Source organism: Canis lupus, chromosome 15 (assembly GCF_011100685.1).
Source record: "Canis lupus familiaris isolate Mischka breed German Shepherd chromosome 15, alternate assembly UU_Cfam_GSD_1.0, whole genome shotgun sequence".
NCBI classification, from domain to species: domain Eukaryota; kingdom Metazoa; phylum Chordata; class Mammalia; order Carnivora; family Canidae; genus Canis; species Canis lupus.
Window position 1 is genome coordinate 54,839,494 of NC_049236.1, and position 21,230 is coordinate 54,860,723.

Here is a 21,230-nt window from a genome sequence, read left to right on the forward strand (position 1 = left end):
TGGCTCAGCGGTTTAGCGGCTGCCTTTGGCCTGCCCTTTGGTATATACATACAATCAAGTATACAGTTTTTTAGTCTATTCATCTGTCAGTGGGCATTTAGGTTGTTTCTGTATTGCAGCTGCTGTGAATGCAGTGACTCTGGGAATACAGAGTCCCACATGGGGTTCCCTGCATGGAGCCTGCTTCTCCCTCTGCCTGTGTCTCTGCCTCTCTCTTTCTCTCTGTGTCTATCATGAATAAATAAATAAAATCTGTAAAAAAAAAAAAAAAAAGACATATCCACTTAATGCAGCACGTTTATTGAACAGGCTATCCTTTCTCTGACTTCCAAACAATAGCTGCACAAATAAGTCAATAATCAGCCATTCGATTCACTTAAAACAAAGGAAACTGATTTTTTACTTTTTTCTTATGTTAAGTTGAGCAATAACTCATTCAAAACTTATTGTATGTATACATCCGGTATAGATTTTCTATTTGTAGGGTTGTCTCTGGAAATTTAAATTGTGTTTAAATTTTTCTTTTTTCATTTTATTGTGGTAAGGACATGTAGCCCTCTTAACAGATATTTGGGTGTAATACAGTATTATTAAGTATAGACACAGCGTTGAAGAGCAGATCTCTAGAACTTACTCATCTTGCATAACTGAAATTTTACCGTTTGATTAGCAACTCCCCATTTCTTCTCACTGCAGCCAACTAGCATTTTCTTCTTTGCTTCTCTGAGTGTGACTCCTCCAGATACGCCACATAGGTGGAATCATGCAGTGTTTATGCTTCTGTGAGCAGCTTATTGCACTTAGCCTAATGTCCTCCAGGCTCACCCTTGTTGCGTGTTGCAGGGTTTCCTTCTCGTTAAAGGCTGGATAATACTTGATTGTATGTATATACCACAGTTTTTTAGTCTATTCATCTGTCAGTGGGCATTTAGGTTGTTTCTGTATTGTAGCTGCTGTGAATGCAGTGACTCTGGGAGTGCAGATACAGGGAAGAGCTGGGTTTCTAGCCTACTCGCTGTGCAGCAAGGTGGTGGGGTAGAGCTGTGGTAAGTGCCATGTGCTCGAACAGCTGCTTTGTTCTGGGTAGTCCCCAGGGACTAGCGTGTGCGTTGGGTCCCATCATTGCCCCAGATGGGCAAGATAGGAGCTGGTCCCTTGGATAGCATCCGGATAGCATCATATGAGATGTGAGGTCTGACTCTCCCCCTCCTCGGGGAGAAGCTGAGAGCTGAGGACACCTCTGGATAGTATTACATTATGCTTTGCTGTGCTAGGGTGGCAAGAAGGTACCTCCAAAAAAAAAAAAAAAAAAGAAGGTACCTCCACTTTTCCTACTAATTTCATTGCACCTGCTTGGGTGTAGAGGCCTTGACTAGCTTTTGGATCTCTGACAAAGGGAATTGATCTGTGCATTGCTGCCAAGTTGGTATGTCATGAGGGGAAAGTGGGTCCAGACCTTCCTGTTCCATTTTGCTGAAGTCATTCCTAGTCAAAGCCTTCAAAGGATGCTTGCCCTTCCTCCATTTCCTACCCTACCTCTCAATATACTCCGCCCACTCCAGTCTGGCTCCCGTGTCTCTCAGCTGAAAAACAGCTCTCCTTTTTGCTAACTCCCATGGAGGGATTCATTCTTCACCTTAACCTCTCAGTGGCATTTGGTCCCATTAACCAGCCCTTCCATGAAATAGTCTCTCTCAAGTTCTGGGGCCACCACATACTTCTGGATTTCCTTCTTCCTCTTAGGCAATTTATTCTTAAGACAGTTTGTCTTAATTGTTGGTTTATCTTCCTCCATCTGCTCATTAAATGTTGGACTTCCTCAGTTTTTAATTCCATATTCTTTCACTGCAACCTCTCTTTTTAAACAAGTGATTCATTTGACTATTAGAACCATTTGAGGATCTTTTAAAATCCTGATGCTTGGACTTCATCCCAAACTAATTAAATCTGGCGTGGGATGAGGCATCAGTAGTTTGCAGTTTCTCAGGCAAATTTAGTGCACAGCAAAGCTGAGAATCTCTAGACAAATCCATCTGAACCCACACTTTAAAATACTTTTACATCAGAATAACCAACATTTGGGTTTGATTCCTTTTTTTAAAGATTTTATTTATTTATTCATGAGACACACACACATACACACAGAGAGAGAGAGAGATAGAGAGAGAGAGAGAGGCAGAGACACAGGCAGAGGGAGAAACATGATCCCTGCAAGGAGACTGATGTGGGACTTGATGCCAGGACTCCAGGATCATGCCCTTGGCCGAAGGCGGTGCTAAACCCCTGAGCCACCCAGGGATCCCGGGTTTGATTCTTAAGTGCATAACCAGCACATGGTACCATGCATGGCATACAGAAAATGCTCAAAAGCTTTGTTAAATGAATTCAACGAATGACTGAAGCCAGGGAGATATTTAACATTATAGATAATTGAGTGATGATTATGTTTCTGTTGTTCTTTAAAAAATTGTATTATTTACTTGATGTTGTAGGTTGAGTTCTCTCTAAGACAGACTATGAGATAAAGATTTCCATGCAGAAAAAGACTGCTTTGGAACAACACTTCTTGGGAAGGAAGAAGCAGGTTCAAACACAGGAGCAATGCAGTTGTATTACAGGTGCAATGCTGAGGCATCGGTCTGATGCTGCAGGGAGCTCTGAAGCTGGGATGGTCTTTCAAAGTTGTCTCAGTCAATAGGAAGAGACTTGAATGCTTTTGTGTCCCCATATCAAAGTGTTTGGGAATGTGTTGCCTCTGGGGCAAGACACCTTCCTTCAGCTGAAGGTTATTCTAGAGTGACCCAGCTCAGAGCCTTAAGCAGACAGCGTTCCTGGAGGGAGCCTCAGTTCCAAAGGGAGGATGGGGAGGATGTGGCACCTTAGCATCCGCAACAAGTAGAACCAGATTAGCAACCGAATGGGATCTTAGAGGTCACTTTATATCGACCTTTGATTTAAAGGTGAGAATGCTGAGGCTCAGAGAGGAAAGTGCCCAGTATGATGTAGTAATCTTATAGTCTGTCTGGGCCTGGAATGCCAGTTTCTTTACTAGTAGACAAGTGTTTCTTCACTTATACCCACACTTAACTTCACTGTCTGTGTGTGTGTGTGTGAGTGTGGGATCCATCTTATCACCATTTCTCTTAGGCCAGAAGGGAAACATTTTACATTTATGCTCTGTATGGGATATGGCGAGAGGATAAGTGCAGTTGTAGTTGCAGTAGTAGCAGAGGAAGAGGTATTATTATGGATTTGTATTTGTGAGGCCAGGGTGTAGTACTCTTTCTGCATAGTATGGAAAGTAATTGCGTGGTGAACGTTTTGAGGTTTGAGTTTGCTTCCTTATATTATGAGGTTTGTGTCAAATTAGTAAACCAATAAGAAGTAGTGAGAATGTGTCATGTTTTATACTATTTGAGAAACATACCATGACAGTTGAAGATCCTTGTAGGATTCATAGGATGAGTAATCTCACATGTGATAGCAAGTTAAAAGAAAACAAAAAAAAAAAAACAAAACAAACAAAAAAACACACAGCCTTTGATGAGATTGGGAAGTTGCTGGTATCCAGAATCCAACATCTCTGCAGATAGATGTTTCTACTTTGTTAAAAATGTTTTTCTTTGAGCAACGGATGATGTAATTGCATAATTGAAGGTAGACGAGATTTGAAAATGTTTCCACAGGATCCGACAGTTCCTTAAGCCCAACTGAGGGATAAATAAAACGGTTGCTGTGAAACACTGTTCTTAATTCCAATTTTTGGCCTGTTAATAACACAGTAGACCCTGCCACACAGATGCACCTATACCCATAAACACATTCTTTTCAAATAAATATAAACTAATTAAACTCAACTAATCATGTAAAAGGTATCACTCACTGTATTCATAAACCTTCTGTTCACAGTTTAATCTCTGAAAACAGAATGGAAAATAAATATAGAAGCTGTCAAGAGAGGTAATAACAAGTTATACTGTAATTAGGAAAATAAAAAACAAATAAAAACCCTCTATAATAACCTTGCAGTTATCTGGATTCATATATAACTACTGACTTAATTTGTTACCTGAATATATAAAGTGTTTGTCTGTGTATGTCTATCTGATTATCTAGAAGAGTATTTCCACTGCTTTAAAAATCCTCTGTGCTTGCTGATTCATCCTCTCACATCCTGACATTTTTACTCTCTCCATAGTTTTGCCCTTTTCCACAGTGTCCTATAGCTGTAGTCATCACATAGTAGCCTTTTCATATTGTCTTATTTCATTTAATAATATGTATTTCTGGTTCCTCTATATCTTTTCATGGCTTGGTGGGTCATTTATTTTTAGTGCCAAATAATATTCCGTTGTCTAGATGTACCACAATTTATTTATCCATTCATCCACTACAAGACCTCTTGGTTGCTTCCAAGTTTGGCAATTATGAATAAAGCTGTTATAAATATTTGTGTGCAGGTTTGTTTGTGTAGACATTAAGTTTTTATATCCTTTGGGTAAATACTGAGGAGCCAGATTGCTGGATCATATGGAAAGAGTATGTTTAGTTGTTTTGTTTTTTTTTAAAGATTTTATTTATTTATTCTTGAGAGAGAGAGGCAGAGACACAGTAAGAGGGAGAAGCAGACTCCCTGCGGGGAGCCCAATGTGGGACTCGATCTCAGGACCCCAGGATCATGATCTGAGCCGAAGGCAGACGCTCAACCACTGAGCCACCCAGCTGTCCTCAGTGTGTTTAGTTTTGTAGGAAATTGCCACCCTGCCTTTCAAAGTGGCTACACCATTTCTCATTCCCACTAGAAATGATTCAGAGTTCCTATTGTTCCATATCTTCATTTGCATTTGGTGGTATCAGTGTTGTAGATTTTGGCCATTGTGATAGGTATTTAATGGTATTTCATTGTTGCTTTAATTTGCATTTCCTGAGACATATGATGTGGAGCATCTTTCCGTATGCTTATTTGCCATCTTTATGTCTTCTTTGGTGAGGTATCTGTTAAGGTCTTTGGCCTTCTGCTCTTTTTTTTCCCCCTCAAATAAACTTTTTATTTTAGAACAGCTTTAGATATACAGCAAATCTACCAAAATATAGTTCATAAATACTCTGCCACTAGTTTCTTCTATTATTAACATTTTACATTAGTAGGATACATGTGTTTACAAGTGTTGATACACTGTTATTAACTAAAGTCCATGCTTTACTCAGGTTTCCTTAGTTTTTACCCAATGTCCTTTTTCTGTTCCAGGATCCCATTCAGCATATTATATTACATCTAGGCTTCATGTCTCCTTAGGCTCCTGTTGGCTGCGGCAGTTTCTCAGACCTTCCTTTTTTTACATGACCGTGACAGTTTTAAGGAGTACTAGCCAGGTATTTTGTAAAATGTCACTCGACTGGGATTTGTCTGATGTTTCTCTCAGGATTAGACTAGAGTTATGTGTTTTGGGGAGGAAGGTCACAGGATTCAATGCCATTCTCATCACATTTTATTAAGGGTACATAAAATCAACATGACAACACTATTGAGGTTAACCTTGATCATCTGGCTAGGGTAGTATTGTCAGGTTTCTCTGCTGAAAGTCACTCTCTTCCCCCTTCCCATAGCCTACTCTTTGGAAGGAAGTCACTGTGCACAGCGCATGGACTAAGGAGTGCAGAGTTATGCTCCACCAATTAAGAATAGGGGATCTATTTGAAATTCAAATTATTTGGATTTCTGCAAGGAAGAATTGTCTCTTCTCCTCCACTTGTTTATTTATTTAATCATTTATTTGCATCCATATGGACTCATGGTTTTTATGGTATAGTTTAGAGTATAACCCAGTATGAGTTTATTTAATTGCTTAAATCTCTCAGATTTGAGCATCTGGGAAATCTTTTCCTTGGCTTCTGTGTCCCTTTGACCCACTCTCAGTGTGTCTTTTTGAGCTTACTCTCAGTCACGACAGGATATCTGATCTTTGTTTTATTCTTCTTTTCCTCTCATTTTAGATGAGGATACAAGCATTTGTTGCTACCTACAACCTGAGGTATTCAGATCCAGGATCCCTCAGCATTGTAAACTTTGTGTGCATTTTTCAGGGAAGAAGATAGATTTTACCAGATTCTTAGTGTTGTTTATAACCTATAAAGAGGTAAAGAATCACTGTCTTTGAGTAAAGAGGAGAAATAATACAACCTACACATTTTATGTACCTTTTTCTTTCCATTCTGCTCTGTGCTTGCCTTAGTTTGTGTCCGGCTGGAAGCTTTGCAGCTCCCACACCCAGATTACTCATGCTGGCATATACTACAACTGCTTTCAGGTCTGCAAAGAACTTTGACCGTTGTTGTTGCATTTATCACTCTATAAAAACAAAACCATTCCATTGGACTCAGATTCCTGATTGGGGAGAAGATGTTGAGTTCATGTGCTCATACACACCCGTTTTGAAATGGAACTGTGCAGTAAAGGGTCCTGTAGAAATAAGACTGCTCTACAGTTAATGGAAAACTGAGTTTCCCCTTGGAAAGAAATTTCTGGATTTTTCCTTTAGTGCTGGAAAACATTACATCATCCAGCTATACAGCCTGGTACATTCCTTGCATAACTTCACATATTAGTAATGACATCGGTTCAAGTTTAGGCAAGTGAACAAAAGAAGCCTGGTTGTAAAAAGGCTTTTGATATAAAACATTATTTTCTCTAGTCATTTGATCACTTTGCCTGACTAAAGTAAGTTATTTTCTTAAATTAATATCACATTTCTATGGAATAAATTCTGTTTTATAATAATAATAGAACTGTTGAAAAAATAATAGAACTGTTGATTTCTTGAAATAAAACAAAATGACATAGTCAAATGCATAAAATATTGGATTGAGATTCAGAATATAAAGACTAACAATGAAATATGCAGTGTGTGACCTAATCAAATGCATTTAACTCTTCTTATCCTTGCTTATTTTGTGTAAATAGTACTAGGCATTTTCCCAAATTACAAAGTCTATATAGCACAGTGCAAAGGAAAATGCAAATTCTTGCAGCTCTCTGGCAGAAAGTGCTGTAGCTTTTAGACTGTTAAAATACATTTTAACATGTAGAGATGAATTTAATTTTTTTTTAGTATTGACTGAGCGAAAAAAATTATTCCTACTGTTTTCAGGAAGGAAAAACCCCTGATTTCATGCATGTGAATATGAATTAAATGGGATTTCACTTAAATTTTAAAATGTCTTTGAATTTCTAATATAAAGAAAGGTGAACTACTAATTGATACTCCTATCAGGTTAACTATAGCAGACATGAAAATATATATTGATACAAATAAGAATAAAAGAAAGAGGCTATAATGTATTTGATATATTCCTTTTTTTTTTAAACTTGAATAAGTCTTTGTTGACCAACATTATTTTTTTATGGTTGTTAATAAACAAGATTTTTTGTTATGTTTTATTTTTATTTTCATTTATTATTATTATTTTAGCTGTGGAAAGAATGAAAAACATTTGGGGATGTCTGGACGGAAGAGGTACTCTGATGAGTTATAGAAAGAGCAAATTTAGATTTTCCAGGACTAATAATTTTTGAAACTAGTAAGACTAATTAATAGAAACTCAGAATGTATATATTACACACACACACACATCTATATATACACACATTTATATAATATATATATCCTAAAGCACTATATGGATGGATGGTGATAAAATAGGTAATATTCACTTCCATCATGGCAAGTTTGTGGTGAAATGGTAACTAGGAATCCAGATTACCAGATTTCATTATTAACTCTACCACCTTAGGATACTCTCTTCATCTTGCTGTCTTAGTTTCTGTGTGTACCATGTACTCTGTTGCTCCGTTAACTCACCTACTGCATGCTCTTCTACCAATCAGGATTTTTCTCTTTCTCTCCACTGAAGAACAGCTCTCTGGGTGGTTAATAGTCTCTCCTATTTTATCAAGGGAGTGTTTGTGATAATCAAATGAAAGAATGTAATGGACATGATAGTTGATTCCTCAACTATAATTAAATTATTCACTCTGGACTACTGATCTGAGCCATCATGATTTTTTTTCTTTTTTCTCTTTGCCAGTGATGGCCATTTTTTTTTCTCCTCGGGTGAGTAATGGCCAACGCTGGGAAGCTTCTGAAGAAAACAAAAGAACAACAAAAATAATTGTTATTCTAAGAGGACACCTCAGGAAGAAATAAATGCTCTTCACCTGGATGTGATGTGTGGAACCACTCCTGCTTTAGTGCCCACAGACATCCTGAGGTTGAAGTCAACTTAGAAGAGCTGAGCAGATAGAGGGTGCCTGAGTGGCTCAGTAGGTTGAACATTTGACTCTTGATTTCACCTCAGGCCTTAATCTCAAGGTTGTGAGAGCCCCAAGTTGGGCTCAGTACTCGGCGTGGAGCCTGCTTGGGATTCTGTCTTGCTCTCCCTGTGTACCCCCCCTGCCCCCTGCTCTCTCTCTTTCTCTCTCTAAAATAAATAAATAAATCTTAAAAAAAAAGTAGAACTGGATATGGAATGTATTTGAGATAGTGTGTTTTTCATGCTATACAACTAGTATATGAAATCACAAAAATATAGAAGCCATGATTCCCACAAAAATCATGCTGTCAGGCAGCCTGGGTGGCTCAGCGGTTTAGCGCCACCTTCAGCCCAGGGCCTGATCCTGGAGTCCTGGGATTGAGTCCCACGTCAGGCACCTTGCATGGAGCCTGCTTCTCCCTCTGCCTGTGTCTCTGCCTCTTTTTCTCTCTCTCTCAAGAATGAATGAATGAATGAATAAATAAATAAATAAATAAATAAATCTTAAAAAAATCATGCTGTCTGCATTCAGTCTAGTTGGTAATATATACACAGATATGAAAAAAGCTATAATACAATTGTCAAACAGTATATTTATGTTTGTCTTCACTAGAACACAATGAGAACAGAATGAGGCAGGATTTTAGGAAGGCAATCTTAAAGGACAGCCTGGGTTTAGATTAATACAATAAGTGGAAGTTACAATATTCCAGGAAGGGGGATTTATTCTGAACCAGTAAATGGAAGAAGGACACAATTTGGTAGTGAGGTGCGAGGACTAGAAAGTCAGTTTGACTGACACAACTTACAGCCATAGGAGAGGAAAGATTTTTTTCCCTTCTATCCTCGATAGCTAGGTCTATGAAACAAATGACAACAGGCATATTAACAGGAGAAAAATATACAAATTATTAATTTTTAATATCACATTCACAGGGCCATCAGAGCAAAAAAAAGTGAATATCCAAAGAGTAGTGAGATTTAAGAGCTTATACTGTGACTTTTTTTTTTTAAGATTTTATTTATTTATTCATGATAGTCATACAGAGAGAGACAGAGACACAGGCAGAGGGAGAAGCAGGCTCCATGCAGGGAACCTGATGTGGGATTCGATCCCGGGTCTCCAGGATCGCGCCCTGGGCCAAAGGCAGGCGCCAAACCGCTGCGCCACCCAGGGATCCCTATATTGTGACTTAATAAAGAAAGGGGAGGAGCATGTGTGCCTCTTAAGGGAGAGTATGGGATTTTTAGGAAAGATGAGTGGGCCTTTAGAAGAATAGATGGGAGGTATGATAGTTTGTGACAAAGTTTGTTTGGGTGTCCTCTCCTGTGATAAGAGTCCATCTTCTTCAGTTGATAAAACTAACAGGAAGGAGGGTGATTTATGACAATTTCTTTTGAAGGATCTGTCCATAGGCAGATAGGAGTTCAGAAAAAGCCTCTCCCACATTTGCTCTTTTTCAGGTGGCTTTAACTCAAAATAATCCATGTGCCAAAGAGACATCTTCCACAGCTGGAAGAAAAAGATCAGGCTGGAAAGTTCTCTACCACCAAAATTAGGGTTAATTGTTTTTATGTTGTCTGATTATTTCATTGCTTAGAAGGAATGTACTGTAAAGAATTTTACATCAAGAGACACAATAATGCAGTCCTTAATTGATCCAGTACAAGTGTATTTTGTAATCAATCAATTCTATTTTCCTCCGCTGAATGAGAAATCTTGTAGATGGGTTTGAACACTAATTTGCATCCTAACATCCAATTTTCCCACATACTCTCATTCTCTTTAGAGTTTTCAATCTTTTGAAAAGAGATGACAGTTGGCTCTAGGGAAGTTACAATTTCACCTGAAATGAAATGGAAAATCTTATTACCAGTCCCCAAGTCCCTGTAGCTGTGATAAGGCCATGAGAAGCAATTTTTAAAAATCCATATAATCTCCTGCATCTTTAGGAGGTTTAACTGATTATCGTGTTTTCCTTTAATATTTTGGACTCTGATATCTACTTGAAAAGATTGTATCAGTTTACAGTATTTTTTTATTTTTATAAATTTCTTTATATTAGTCACATCTCACCTCCAGTGGTCATATCTTATCAGCAGATTGTATGATAATTAACTCAGAACAGACTTGCCTGATAGGGCTGAGCTTTCAAAACAAAGCAATTACTTCTAAGTCTGCTTTATATAAATTAATACCACTTTTGAAATTGACACTTCCAGCATATCAATACAGAATAAAATAGTGCTGGATACTCCAAGTAATTTTAAACTTCCTTGTGATTGTCATGGATTGTGTGTGTGTGTGTGTGTGTGTGTGTGTGTTAGGACAATAATTATATAAGACTTTATGAGTGGTAAACTGAAACAAACAGTAAACAATAAAACATTTTTCACTGGATTCCAAGGAGGTGTGTTTTTTGCTTGTGCTTTTAAGTTCTTTCAAACGGTACCAATTTGGTCAAAATTCATTCTTTGAGGTTAATTAAAATAGAAAAATATGGCATATGGAGAAAAGAGATAATTGTATCTTGTAGCTCTGTATTTTCCTTGTTTAAACGATCTGGTAATAGAGAAACTTCTTTTACCACGCCCCCTTCTCCCCAACATATTGAACTCAATAAGGACATTCATTGGTTATTTCTTGGGCAAAACCACTTTATAAATGTCAGCATGATAGTTTAATCAATCGTTAGACTGTCTCTCTGGCCATATCCTCTTATAGTATTCACATACTCCTTCATTTAGGCAGAGGTTAATATACATTATTAAAAAACTATTTTTTTGCAGGTTTTTTTCCCCTCTTATCTCATTGTCTGCACTCTCCTTGTGCTTTTTTACATTTTGATTGCAGATTGCTTCTGAACAAGTAAGATGTCTGCTCAATTTTATTTAAAAGAAAGTAACAGTATTTAGGACATTGTTTCATGAATTTGGAAAATTAAGTGCTAAAATATTTTTTTCATTTTTTATGACAACTATCTTTTGGGCATCTGACAATGTCTACTATTTTGATTTACTTCTGTTTGGAAAAGCCATGCTATAGTTGTGAATTTGTCACAAAAAGCATCTTTTCTCCATGGAAAATTACCCATTTCTAATGGTGGCTATTTCTAAATGCTTACGAGACCTTTGTTTTGTTTTCTTCTCTTACAGCCAGCAGTCAGCAGAGGACCTTGCCCGAGTACCTGCCAACTCCACTAGCAATATCTTGAATAGGCTATTGGTCAGTTATGATCCCAGGATAAGACCAAATTTTAAAGGTTTGTTTCTTACTCCCCCCATCTTCAATCTTTGCAGTTTAAAAAATTATGTGTATAAAATTGTTTAGTTGTGATATTCAAAACAAGGTGTCAAGTTGGCGTGTTACTGTCCTGTGATGTGCTTAGATTTAGAGCAATTTAGTGACAAAGATATTCAAAGACAAGCCAAATATTAGTTTTAATAGTTTCATACGGTTCCCAGTTAAAAGTACAAAAATAGGTATATTATGAATTAGATTAACCTCTGTCACAGGTTTGCTAAGCACTTAGTATTTCTAACCTTAGTGATTTAAATTTCAAGCTCTGGACACAGATCTGGCTTTCATTCACAGACGACAAAGTTATATTTGTAGAATAGCCATGTACTCATTAGGGACAGACAATAATAGTTCTGATATGTATTCATTCTTTTAAAATTTTTGTTAGCATATCACATTGATAAAAATTTTCCTCTACTTTTTTGCTGAAAAAGGTGGCCATATGGTTTTTTAAATCATGTTAACTTTGTGAATAAAAGCAACTGTGTTTTCTACAACATAGATCGTTTCTCCTCCAACAGAATATTACTATTTATCACACCTTTCAAGAACCAAAACCATACTTGCAATAAAAGTCACAAGAAGATTATATAGTTGTGCAAATTTTCTTTCTTTCTTTTCTTTTTTTCTTTTTTGTCCTGTTAATGAGTTAGGAAAAGCTATATGAAAAAAATCTCTAGAAAACTGTAATCCTTATTGCTGGTTGAAGATAGGTATTAATGTAGATCAGAAACATTATAAAGTTTGATATTTTTTTCTTCTTTACAGAAAAAAAATGTCTGCAGCTGTTTCTAGTCAACTGAAGTTATACAACTATGTTGTAAAAACAGGGTTTTTTGTTCATTACCAGAACCTATTCAGTTACTTTCAACAACAGCCATGGTCTGGGTTGTCACATGTCTACCATATATTGATTCACCACCTGTTTTTCATCAGTCAGTGGTTATGTGGCTAAAAGGCTAAATTCACATTTTCCCTTTGTTAGCCTAACCAGCAGCCCCACAACGAATAAAAACTGAAAAAAAAAAAAAAAAAAAAAAGCAAGCAAGAAAGAAATTTGCAACATTATACCTTAATTCTCACTCCATGAACTTTCAAATTATTTTCCAACAGGTCAGGCAAAAATCTTTATAATGGTTCTGTTATGTCTGGTTAACTTTGCATATTCATAAATTAAAAATCAAAATATAGTCATTGTAACTAAAATATATTGAATACTGCTTTACTACTTAAAGATTAGAAATGATTATAAAAATGCAAAACTTAAAACACATAAACTTTTAAAGAATATTGTACATTTTCTTAAGGTAAATGCCATAGTTCAATTTAAGATTTCTTTAAAGGTAAGCATATTTACTCAGAGTCTCAACAATTTAAGAGATAAATATTTCTGAATAAGTAACATGAGGAAATACAACTTAACTCATTTTTTATTTTTATTATGATCCCTTATTTAGAAAAATAAGTTAATAGCAACTGTGAGCAGGGAATGCTGAGACAATAGTTTTAAAGTTTTACATCCTATGTGGATTGGAAAAAGTATAAAATCAAGTTTATAAACCATAAAAATATGAAAATTCTGACCAAGTTTTTCATAGCTATTAAATCTATTCTTAATTTTTTTTTTAATTTGTAGGCATTCCTGTTGATGTAGTAGTCAACATTTTTATCAACAGTTTTGGATCCATTCAGGAGACAACAATGGTAAGATTACAGGCAGTTTTATAGTTTTATTTATCAAAATTTTAACTAGAGAATAGTGAAAGTAATAGTGAAACTGAAAAATAAGGAATAACTCTAAGGTGGATGCCTGGGTGGCTCAGAGGCTGAGTATCTGCCTTCAGCTTAGGGTGTGATCCCAGGGTCCTGGGAATAAGCCCATATCAAGCTCCTCACAGGGAGCTTGCTTTTCCCTCTGCTTATGTCTTTGCCTCTCTCTCTCTGTCTCTCATGAATAAATAAATAAAATCTTTAAAAGAAAAAAAGGAGTAACTCTAAGGAAAAATGCATACTTTCTTCTAATATGAAATATCCAACTTCCAAGGTGTGTTACATTAGTGATTTCAGTGTCTATATAATTTTGCAATTCAAATGTAGCCTCAATGCCAACTGAAACTTATAGACTTGAAAGAATTAATATACTCACTCTGAACAACTAATTGGATAACATTTGGGAAAAGTATGTATGCAATGAATATTCTGGAGCAATGTTTATTTCCTAGTATACTTATATGTATGAACATTAAAACATATTTACATGTTCATGGTTTATTTTTCTCCTAGTTTCCTATGGAGAAATTCTGTATTTCCTCTTTTATGTTAATATTGTGATGTTTGGATTGAGAACCATAAAAAGCAAAGAGGAAAATTAAGTTTTATAAGATATGGCAACAGAGCTCCCTAAAAAAAAATTATGTAACAAGGGGGAAGGTCAAGGAAAGGCAAAAAGAGAAGTGTGAGAAGATATGACAGGCAGGCTCCTGTCTTGAACAGAAAAGGGGTTGGAAGGAGTGGCTGCTATCTGTGATGAGTTGGACTGCAGGGACAAAGGCTTCTATAAAGTAGTAATTTTATTAGTAGGTTACTAATTAGTACATTAGCAGATTTTTTGAATGATGTGTGATGTAATTACCCCTCAGCTTCTTAAAAGACATTCAATGAAATCTACTTGCTGTTTGATGTTTTAGAATATTAGATTTTGTGCCCTTTTTGAAAGACTACATGATGAAATGATACTTCAAGTGGGAGAAAGAAAACCCAAGTTTTTTGTGTTTTTTTTTTAGATACTTATATTTTATTAATAATATACATTTTGGGGGGCACCTGGGTGGCTCAGTGGTTGAGCTTCTGCCTTTGGCTTAGGTTGTAGTTCTGGGGTCCTGGGATCAAGTCCCACATTAGGCTCCTTGGAGGGAGTCTGCTTCTCCCTCTGCCTGTGTCTCTGCTTCTCTCTGTGTGTCTCTCATGAATAATTAAAATCTTTAAAAAAATAATAAACCTTTGGATTGAAAGCCTAGTAATGGATAGGGCACAGTATAATGTTTCAGGGAATATCTCAGGCTAGAGAAAGAATAACTTAAAATATTTATTCCTTTATTTCTCATGGAAGCATAATGTGTTATAAAAGCACCCAAATATTGCATTTAATTTATGACACCTGTTTTTGTATCTAATTGCCATGAGAATGTTATTTTTTGTAGAAGCATATAGTAGCCCTTGAATAATTGATTTTCTTAGTGTGTAATTTTTTTAGGGAATTAATTCAAAAGAAGATTTTAGAGTCAAATTCATTTACTTCCAGTGACTTTTTAGTTCACCTAAATGACAGGAACATATAGATCACCAGAAGAGAGCTCTGGAGTTAAGAAACAGACTACCATATAGCACTCAGGAGACAAGTGTAGCACTTGTGAACTGAAAATGTGGTTAGTCTATCTAAGCACTTCACTTTGCAGTTAGAGATGTCATTTTCTGAAGGTGAAACTTTAAGGGAGTCTGTTTCATCCCTGTACTCTTCTGTGTGACCTCTTTCGTCTTTTATGTCATCATTACACTACTCCTATATCATCCCTGAAAGATGTTCTGGCCTGTTGGAAACGTTCCTACTCTATCCTGCATTTGGGGACAGCTAATGCAAGGATATTTTTTCTCATTTGCATAAAGGCTACCCATGTGTCCCAGCTCAGTAGGTATCATTAATATATCTCTTCTTTAGTAATCATTGAGTGCCTTCCAAATGTCAGACACCTAAGCTTCCCCAGGTCGCATCAGTAGTTATTTGATTCTATCAGGTTAAAAACACCGGGAAGATGCTGGAAAAGGCAGAGGAACTTTCTTACAGATTATTTGAGGGTTATAATGAAATATTGCATATTTATAACATAGTCTCATATTGTCCTCCCGCAGGGATTCATCATTGCAGCTAGCCCAGAGCACTTACTGCTGGGACCAGATTCAACTGATTCTCATCAGAGAGTCTTTGTCCCTGCTATTTATCCTTGATTTCCATCTCTTATCTTCTAATCAGAGCCTTTTATGGCTTCTCTGACTCACTTTGTGCCTTCTTTTCAATCCAGGTCTTTCATCTCTATCACTTGTTACTTAAATCTGATAGCTTCTTTACCGTAATTAAACTATCTTTGTGTGTTTTTCTCTTATTCCCTAATGGACTGTAAATCTTTTAAAATCAGGAATAGTGTATCCCACTTCTTCATTTTCCATAAAGTACAGCAGATGAAAGGTGCTCCATAAATGATAAACATATAAATAAATAATTTCTGTGTTAGCTAATATTGATCGAATAAATGAAAAACAAATTCTCCCATTTGCCTAGCACAAACTGAGTCAAAGTAGCCATAATACAATTGACAGGGGAAATTTAAATATGGACTCATGTTGATCATTTATTTGGTTAAATAACAGACTAAATAATGTTATTATTGTAGAGTGTTAATTTTGGAAATTTTAGAGACCTTTATCCAGAGGAGCCAAATTATTTATGTTTGCTATTTCTTTTTCTGAAATAACCTGGATGAAAATCAATCTGCCTTTCACTTTATGTTGTGTGAATAGCCTAAAGTTTCATGCATCGAATAGATTTAAATATTTTACTTTATTGTAATTATCATTTTTTGCTTTCAACAATGTTTATTTTGTACATTGCCATAAAACAGTTTCCTAGACATGTCTTTTGAGTCTATTATATTTTATAGATTTGCTCAGTATTTTCAAAAAACAGTCCCTCATACTTGTTCTTTCCTAATTAAGAAAGTCACAAGCTGTTATCAGTATATAAGATAACATTAAGATGTCATCTAAGGAAAAAAAAAAAAAAGACCTAAGAAAAAAATTTGTTCTTTATTCCCTGATACGAACACTGGTCAAGAATAATGATGATGGACTCAGTAGAGTAATTTAACGGGTATACACGTACGGAGAAGATGAAAGAATATTTCTTTTTATTTTTCTTCCAATCACCCACAGTGGGGTTACTTTATTATTATTTTTTTAGCTTTATTGAGGTATAATTGACAAAATTGTAAGAAATTTAAAATGTACATGATGATTTGGTATATGTCTACATTGTGAAAGGAATCCCCTCATCAAGTTAATAAACACATCATCACCTCACATGTTAATCTTAATTTTAAAAAAATTTGGTGAGAACAATTTAAGTTCTACTCTCTTAGCAAATTTCAGGTATACAGTGTTATCAACTGTAGTCACCATGTTATACATTAGATCCTGACTTTATTCGGATATTCGGACCTTATTCGTCTTAAACTGAAAGTTTGTACTTTTCTACCAACTTCTCCCTGTTTCCCACACCCCCAAACCCCTGACAACCAGTTTTCTACTGCTTTTCTGCCCTCCAGGCTCATTCATGCTGTTGCAAATGACAGGATTTCCCTCTTTTAAGAGTGAGTGATATTCCATTATATAGATATAGATGATATAGATGTAGATATAGATATATAGATATAGATATAGATAGATACACACACACAAACACACCACATTTTCTTGATCCATTTATCCATTGATGGACATAGGTTGGTTCTATTCTTTGGCTATTGGAATAATGTTGCAAGGAACATGGAAACACAGATATCTGCACGATTGTGGTTTTGTTTCTTTTGGATGTATACCCAGAAGTGCGATTACTGAATCATATGGTTGTTCTATTCTTAATTTCTTGAGGAAACTCCATACTCTTTTCCATAGTGGTTATACCAGTTTGTGTTCCCATCAGCAGTATACAATGATTTCTTTACTCCACATCCTTGTTGGTAATTGTTCTCTCTCTCTCTCTCTCTCTCTCTCTTTGCTAATAACCAGAGAACATATTTCTTAAAAACAAGCAAACAAAAAAGTCCCCCAAAACAAGGGATTGGGAAAACAGAGTATTAGATTTGTCTAAATACAGGATATACATTCATGGAAACAATATGGTGGACATGGTATAAGTTGCAATATTAGGCGTGTGCTTGAATGTGTTATGTACCTGATGTGCTATATACCCTGAAAAGAGTGAATAAATGACTAAAATAAAGCAAAAATATTTTGCCTCTCATAGTAGCTCTCTGGAATGATGACTCTTGGGTTGTCATGCATTTTCAAATTCATTTAGTATTTCATGGTAAAATCTCATTCTAAAGAAAATACTAAAGAAAATAAACCATTTATACGTTTGTTAGTAGCACCACTGTTATAGTTGTGAGTTTGTTTGTTAATATCCCCCTAGAAATTACCCCTATAAAGATCTGCTGAAATAAAGGAAATCCTAAAATCTGGGAAGCTTTAATATTGCCCCAAACTTTTCTCTCCCATTCAGACCTTTCTATGTCAACTGGCAGTTGCTTATTCCAGAAGGCATAATGCAGGAAGCAGAGCTCGGAGTGACTGTGACATCAGTAGCTGCAAGTCAGGTGGCAGACAGATGTAGGGCACCTTCTGAAAGCAGAGGGCAGCCCATTCCCTTTTCCCAGCAGATAAAGTTGATTATCAAAGAAGCAATCAAGGTTATAGGCATTCATATTTTTGTTAGGAAGTTTTAACCAATTCCATTTGGAAACCATTTCTTCACGCTTATTTGTTTTTTTAATTCAGATGCTATTGGTGACTAAACAAAAAGTAATCTCACATTTATTCAGAAGCCATAATTGTGTAGTGAGGGAGAAATTATAGCCATATTAATATTCCTTAAGATCTTCCACACTTCCATGGTTATATGCCCCTTCAGTTTGCTTTATGATCTCATTTTATAGCTTTATAATTCCTATTCCTCATTTCTGTGTGTTTTTTGCATTCACTACCTTACACTTTTGTAAGGTATCCTTATAAATACTGTAGGTGATATTTATTGACATTAATTGTAACATCACCAAAATTGTAAAATAAATGCAGTCGTCCTAATTTGAAGTTCTAATTTTATCAGCTCATATGCTGCTGTCTGTGGCAACTGAAACAAGAGTATTCAGAACAGTGAGAAGAATGGTTTTTTAGAGGTGAAGTGGCATCTGTGCTATGGTTATGTTTATAATATTTGTTGACTTTTCCATTCAGTTCCTACCTTTGGCTTAAATCACTGGGATTTTCATAATTGAAAATGTGAACTATTGCAATTGTGGGGAAAAACTGGGTAGTATGGTTTATTATAATAATCTGTACACAGACACTTCATCTCATCAGAAATACCTAAGGGATCTTTCATGGAAATACATATACAATCTATATTCTTTCTTGGTTTAGGCTTGCTTCATAATTATATTGAATTATTATTGCACTGTAATTCATGATCCTGTCAGACTTTCTATGCCTTTCTGCTGCATAACTTGCTATTTGTCTTAATAGATTTCAAATTCTTTTGAGCAATCCAGTGTGCCTATCAGGAAAAAAGAAGTCACATTTGGGATTTGCTAAAAGAGTCGAGTTCTAGTTTTTGGTAATTATTCATCTTTGTTGTTTTAAAAACAATTTTATGTGTTTCTCTTTATATAACTTACATTTTCTTCCTTAAAACTTGTCTTAGCTTACTATTCCTTTTATCTTGTTGCTTTTATTATTAGCTTTCCAGCATTACTTCATTGTAGAATAATACTAGACATTTGTCCCATTTTTTTTCTATTTTACATCTTAGATATACAAACCTTCCAAAGGTTTTTACATTTATTTTTTTTTCATATGATCTATCTTCAAGTTTGCACCCTGTGGGAGGCTAAATAATGTTCCTCCAAAATGTCCATGTACCTAATCTCGGAACCTGTGGGTATGCCTTTTTATCCGATAAAAGAAACTGTGTCTGTGATTAAAGTAAGGATCTTGAGCTGGGGAAATTATTCCGGTTATCCAAATGGGTCCACTATAATTAGAAGGGTCCTTATAAAGCAGGAGGCAGGAGGATCAGAGTCAGTAGTGGTAGATGTGATGAAGACAGCATGAAAGTGCAGTGACACAAGGAAGTGATGTATCAATCAAGGAACGTAGGTGGCCTTGAGAAGCTGAAAAAGCAAGGAAATTGAATCTTCAAATCTTCCAGAAAGAGTCAGTCCTACAGATACTGTGACTTTAGTCCCATGAAACTAATTTTGATGTTCTGAACTCCAGAACTGTGAGACAATAATTTATGATCTTTTGGTAATTTTGTTACTACAGCAATGGGAAACTCCTACATATGCTGATGAACACTTGTTAATGCATTTTTTTTTCTCCCAAATTCTGTTGGAGGATTATCTGATTACATAGAATTTCATCCCGAATGCTACTGGAGGGTTATCTGATTTTGCATATAACTTATTCCATATATGGAAATGGCAAAATAATCCATGGTTTCGAATTCAGTGATTACTAAAAACTCTCACTTGTTAATCAGAAGGACATAATTTTAAAGAGAATGTGTTTGAGGTTGTTAAAAATATATTTCTTTCTCTTTTTTGTCAAAGTTACTTTTTTAGTGTCTGCCTTAAAATGAAGAATAGTGTAATTTGTCATGGATACTCTCCTCTTCCCTTTTTCTCTCCTACCTATATTATTTAGAAGTATTGGTGATTAAACATCACAAGAGTATTATATTAGGCAATAAAGAAGGATGAGAAATGTTCAAGTTTAATTTTCTTCTTCCAGTGATTTGTCATTGTTATCAGTTGATATAGGAGAAAATAAATTAATGATATGAATAATACTAGGCAAATATCCTAACCTGTCAAAATTTGACAGTAATATGTATTAAATAGAAGTATGTTGTGTACTTTCTAAATATGCAGCCCAGCAGACTGCTAGTCTTAAGTAGTTTATAGTTAGCACCACTGTACCACCTAGCAGGCACTACTAATATACATGGAATATTGGAATAGGTCTAGAAAATTTTAAATATTCATAAAGTGTTATTACACAATAAACTAATTTTTTAACAATATGACATGTTGGGAAAAATTGCTAAAATGTAACCTAAAAAATTTTAGTGGCATTTTGTTAACTTGCAATTCTTACATGAAATATCTAACTTCACTAATGACTAAATTTAAAGCATCTTCAAACCAGGCTTGTTACAGCTCTGTTGACAGAACTTTATTTATAATGTTGCCAGATGCTATGAGAGCTGATATCCTTTATTTCCTTGAATGCTAATTTTTTTTATTATAATGTAAAGACTACACATGAGTTAAAGATTGCTATGTGAGAGCCAGGTAAAAATTATAACTAACCAGAATAGCTGTCCTAATATAATACAAAGTATAAACAATTCTTAATTATTAAATTATCAATAATGCAACTTAACCACTTTTCATGTCTTGTGAAATGTTTTATTGCCTTGAAGAAATAGTTGAATTTGGGTGTTAATTGGGACTGAAAATTTTGGAGAACATCCATTTTCCAGATAATGACTAATAGTGTACTCTTTGGAATGAACAATGAGTAGTATTTGTCACCAAATTCTTTAAAAACAATTAAGTAATTTCCCACTGATAAAAGAAGTCTGTTTCTGATGGGAATTTGTTCATTGCAAAATAAATGATAAAGCTATAATTATTGTGATTGAATAATTGAAAATGAAAATAAATAGGTTTCAAAGATATTTCTCTTAATATAGAACATTTGAAATACCAATAACTAGCAATTA

The 21,230-nt window shown here is 35.4% G+C and overlaps 1 protein-coding gene across 3 annotated transcripts in view; it reads left to right on the plus strand.

The window, feature by feature from the left end:
• GLRB (glycine receptor beta) overlaps positions 1–21,230 on the plus strand; it is a 92,032-nt gene that overhangs the window by 26,831 nt on the left and 43,971 nt on the right. For all 3 annotated transcript variants that reach the window (XM_038559091.1, XM_038559093.1, XM_038559092.1), the window contains 2 exons: positions 11,467–11,573; positions 13,248–13,315. In XM_038559091.1, the coding sequence (XP_038415019.1) occupies positions 11,467–11,573; positions 13,248–13,315 (175 nt within the window). The remainder of the gene's footprint in view (positions 1–11,466; positions 11,574–13,247; positions 13,316–21,230) is intronic.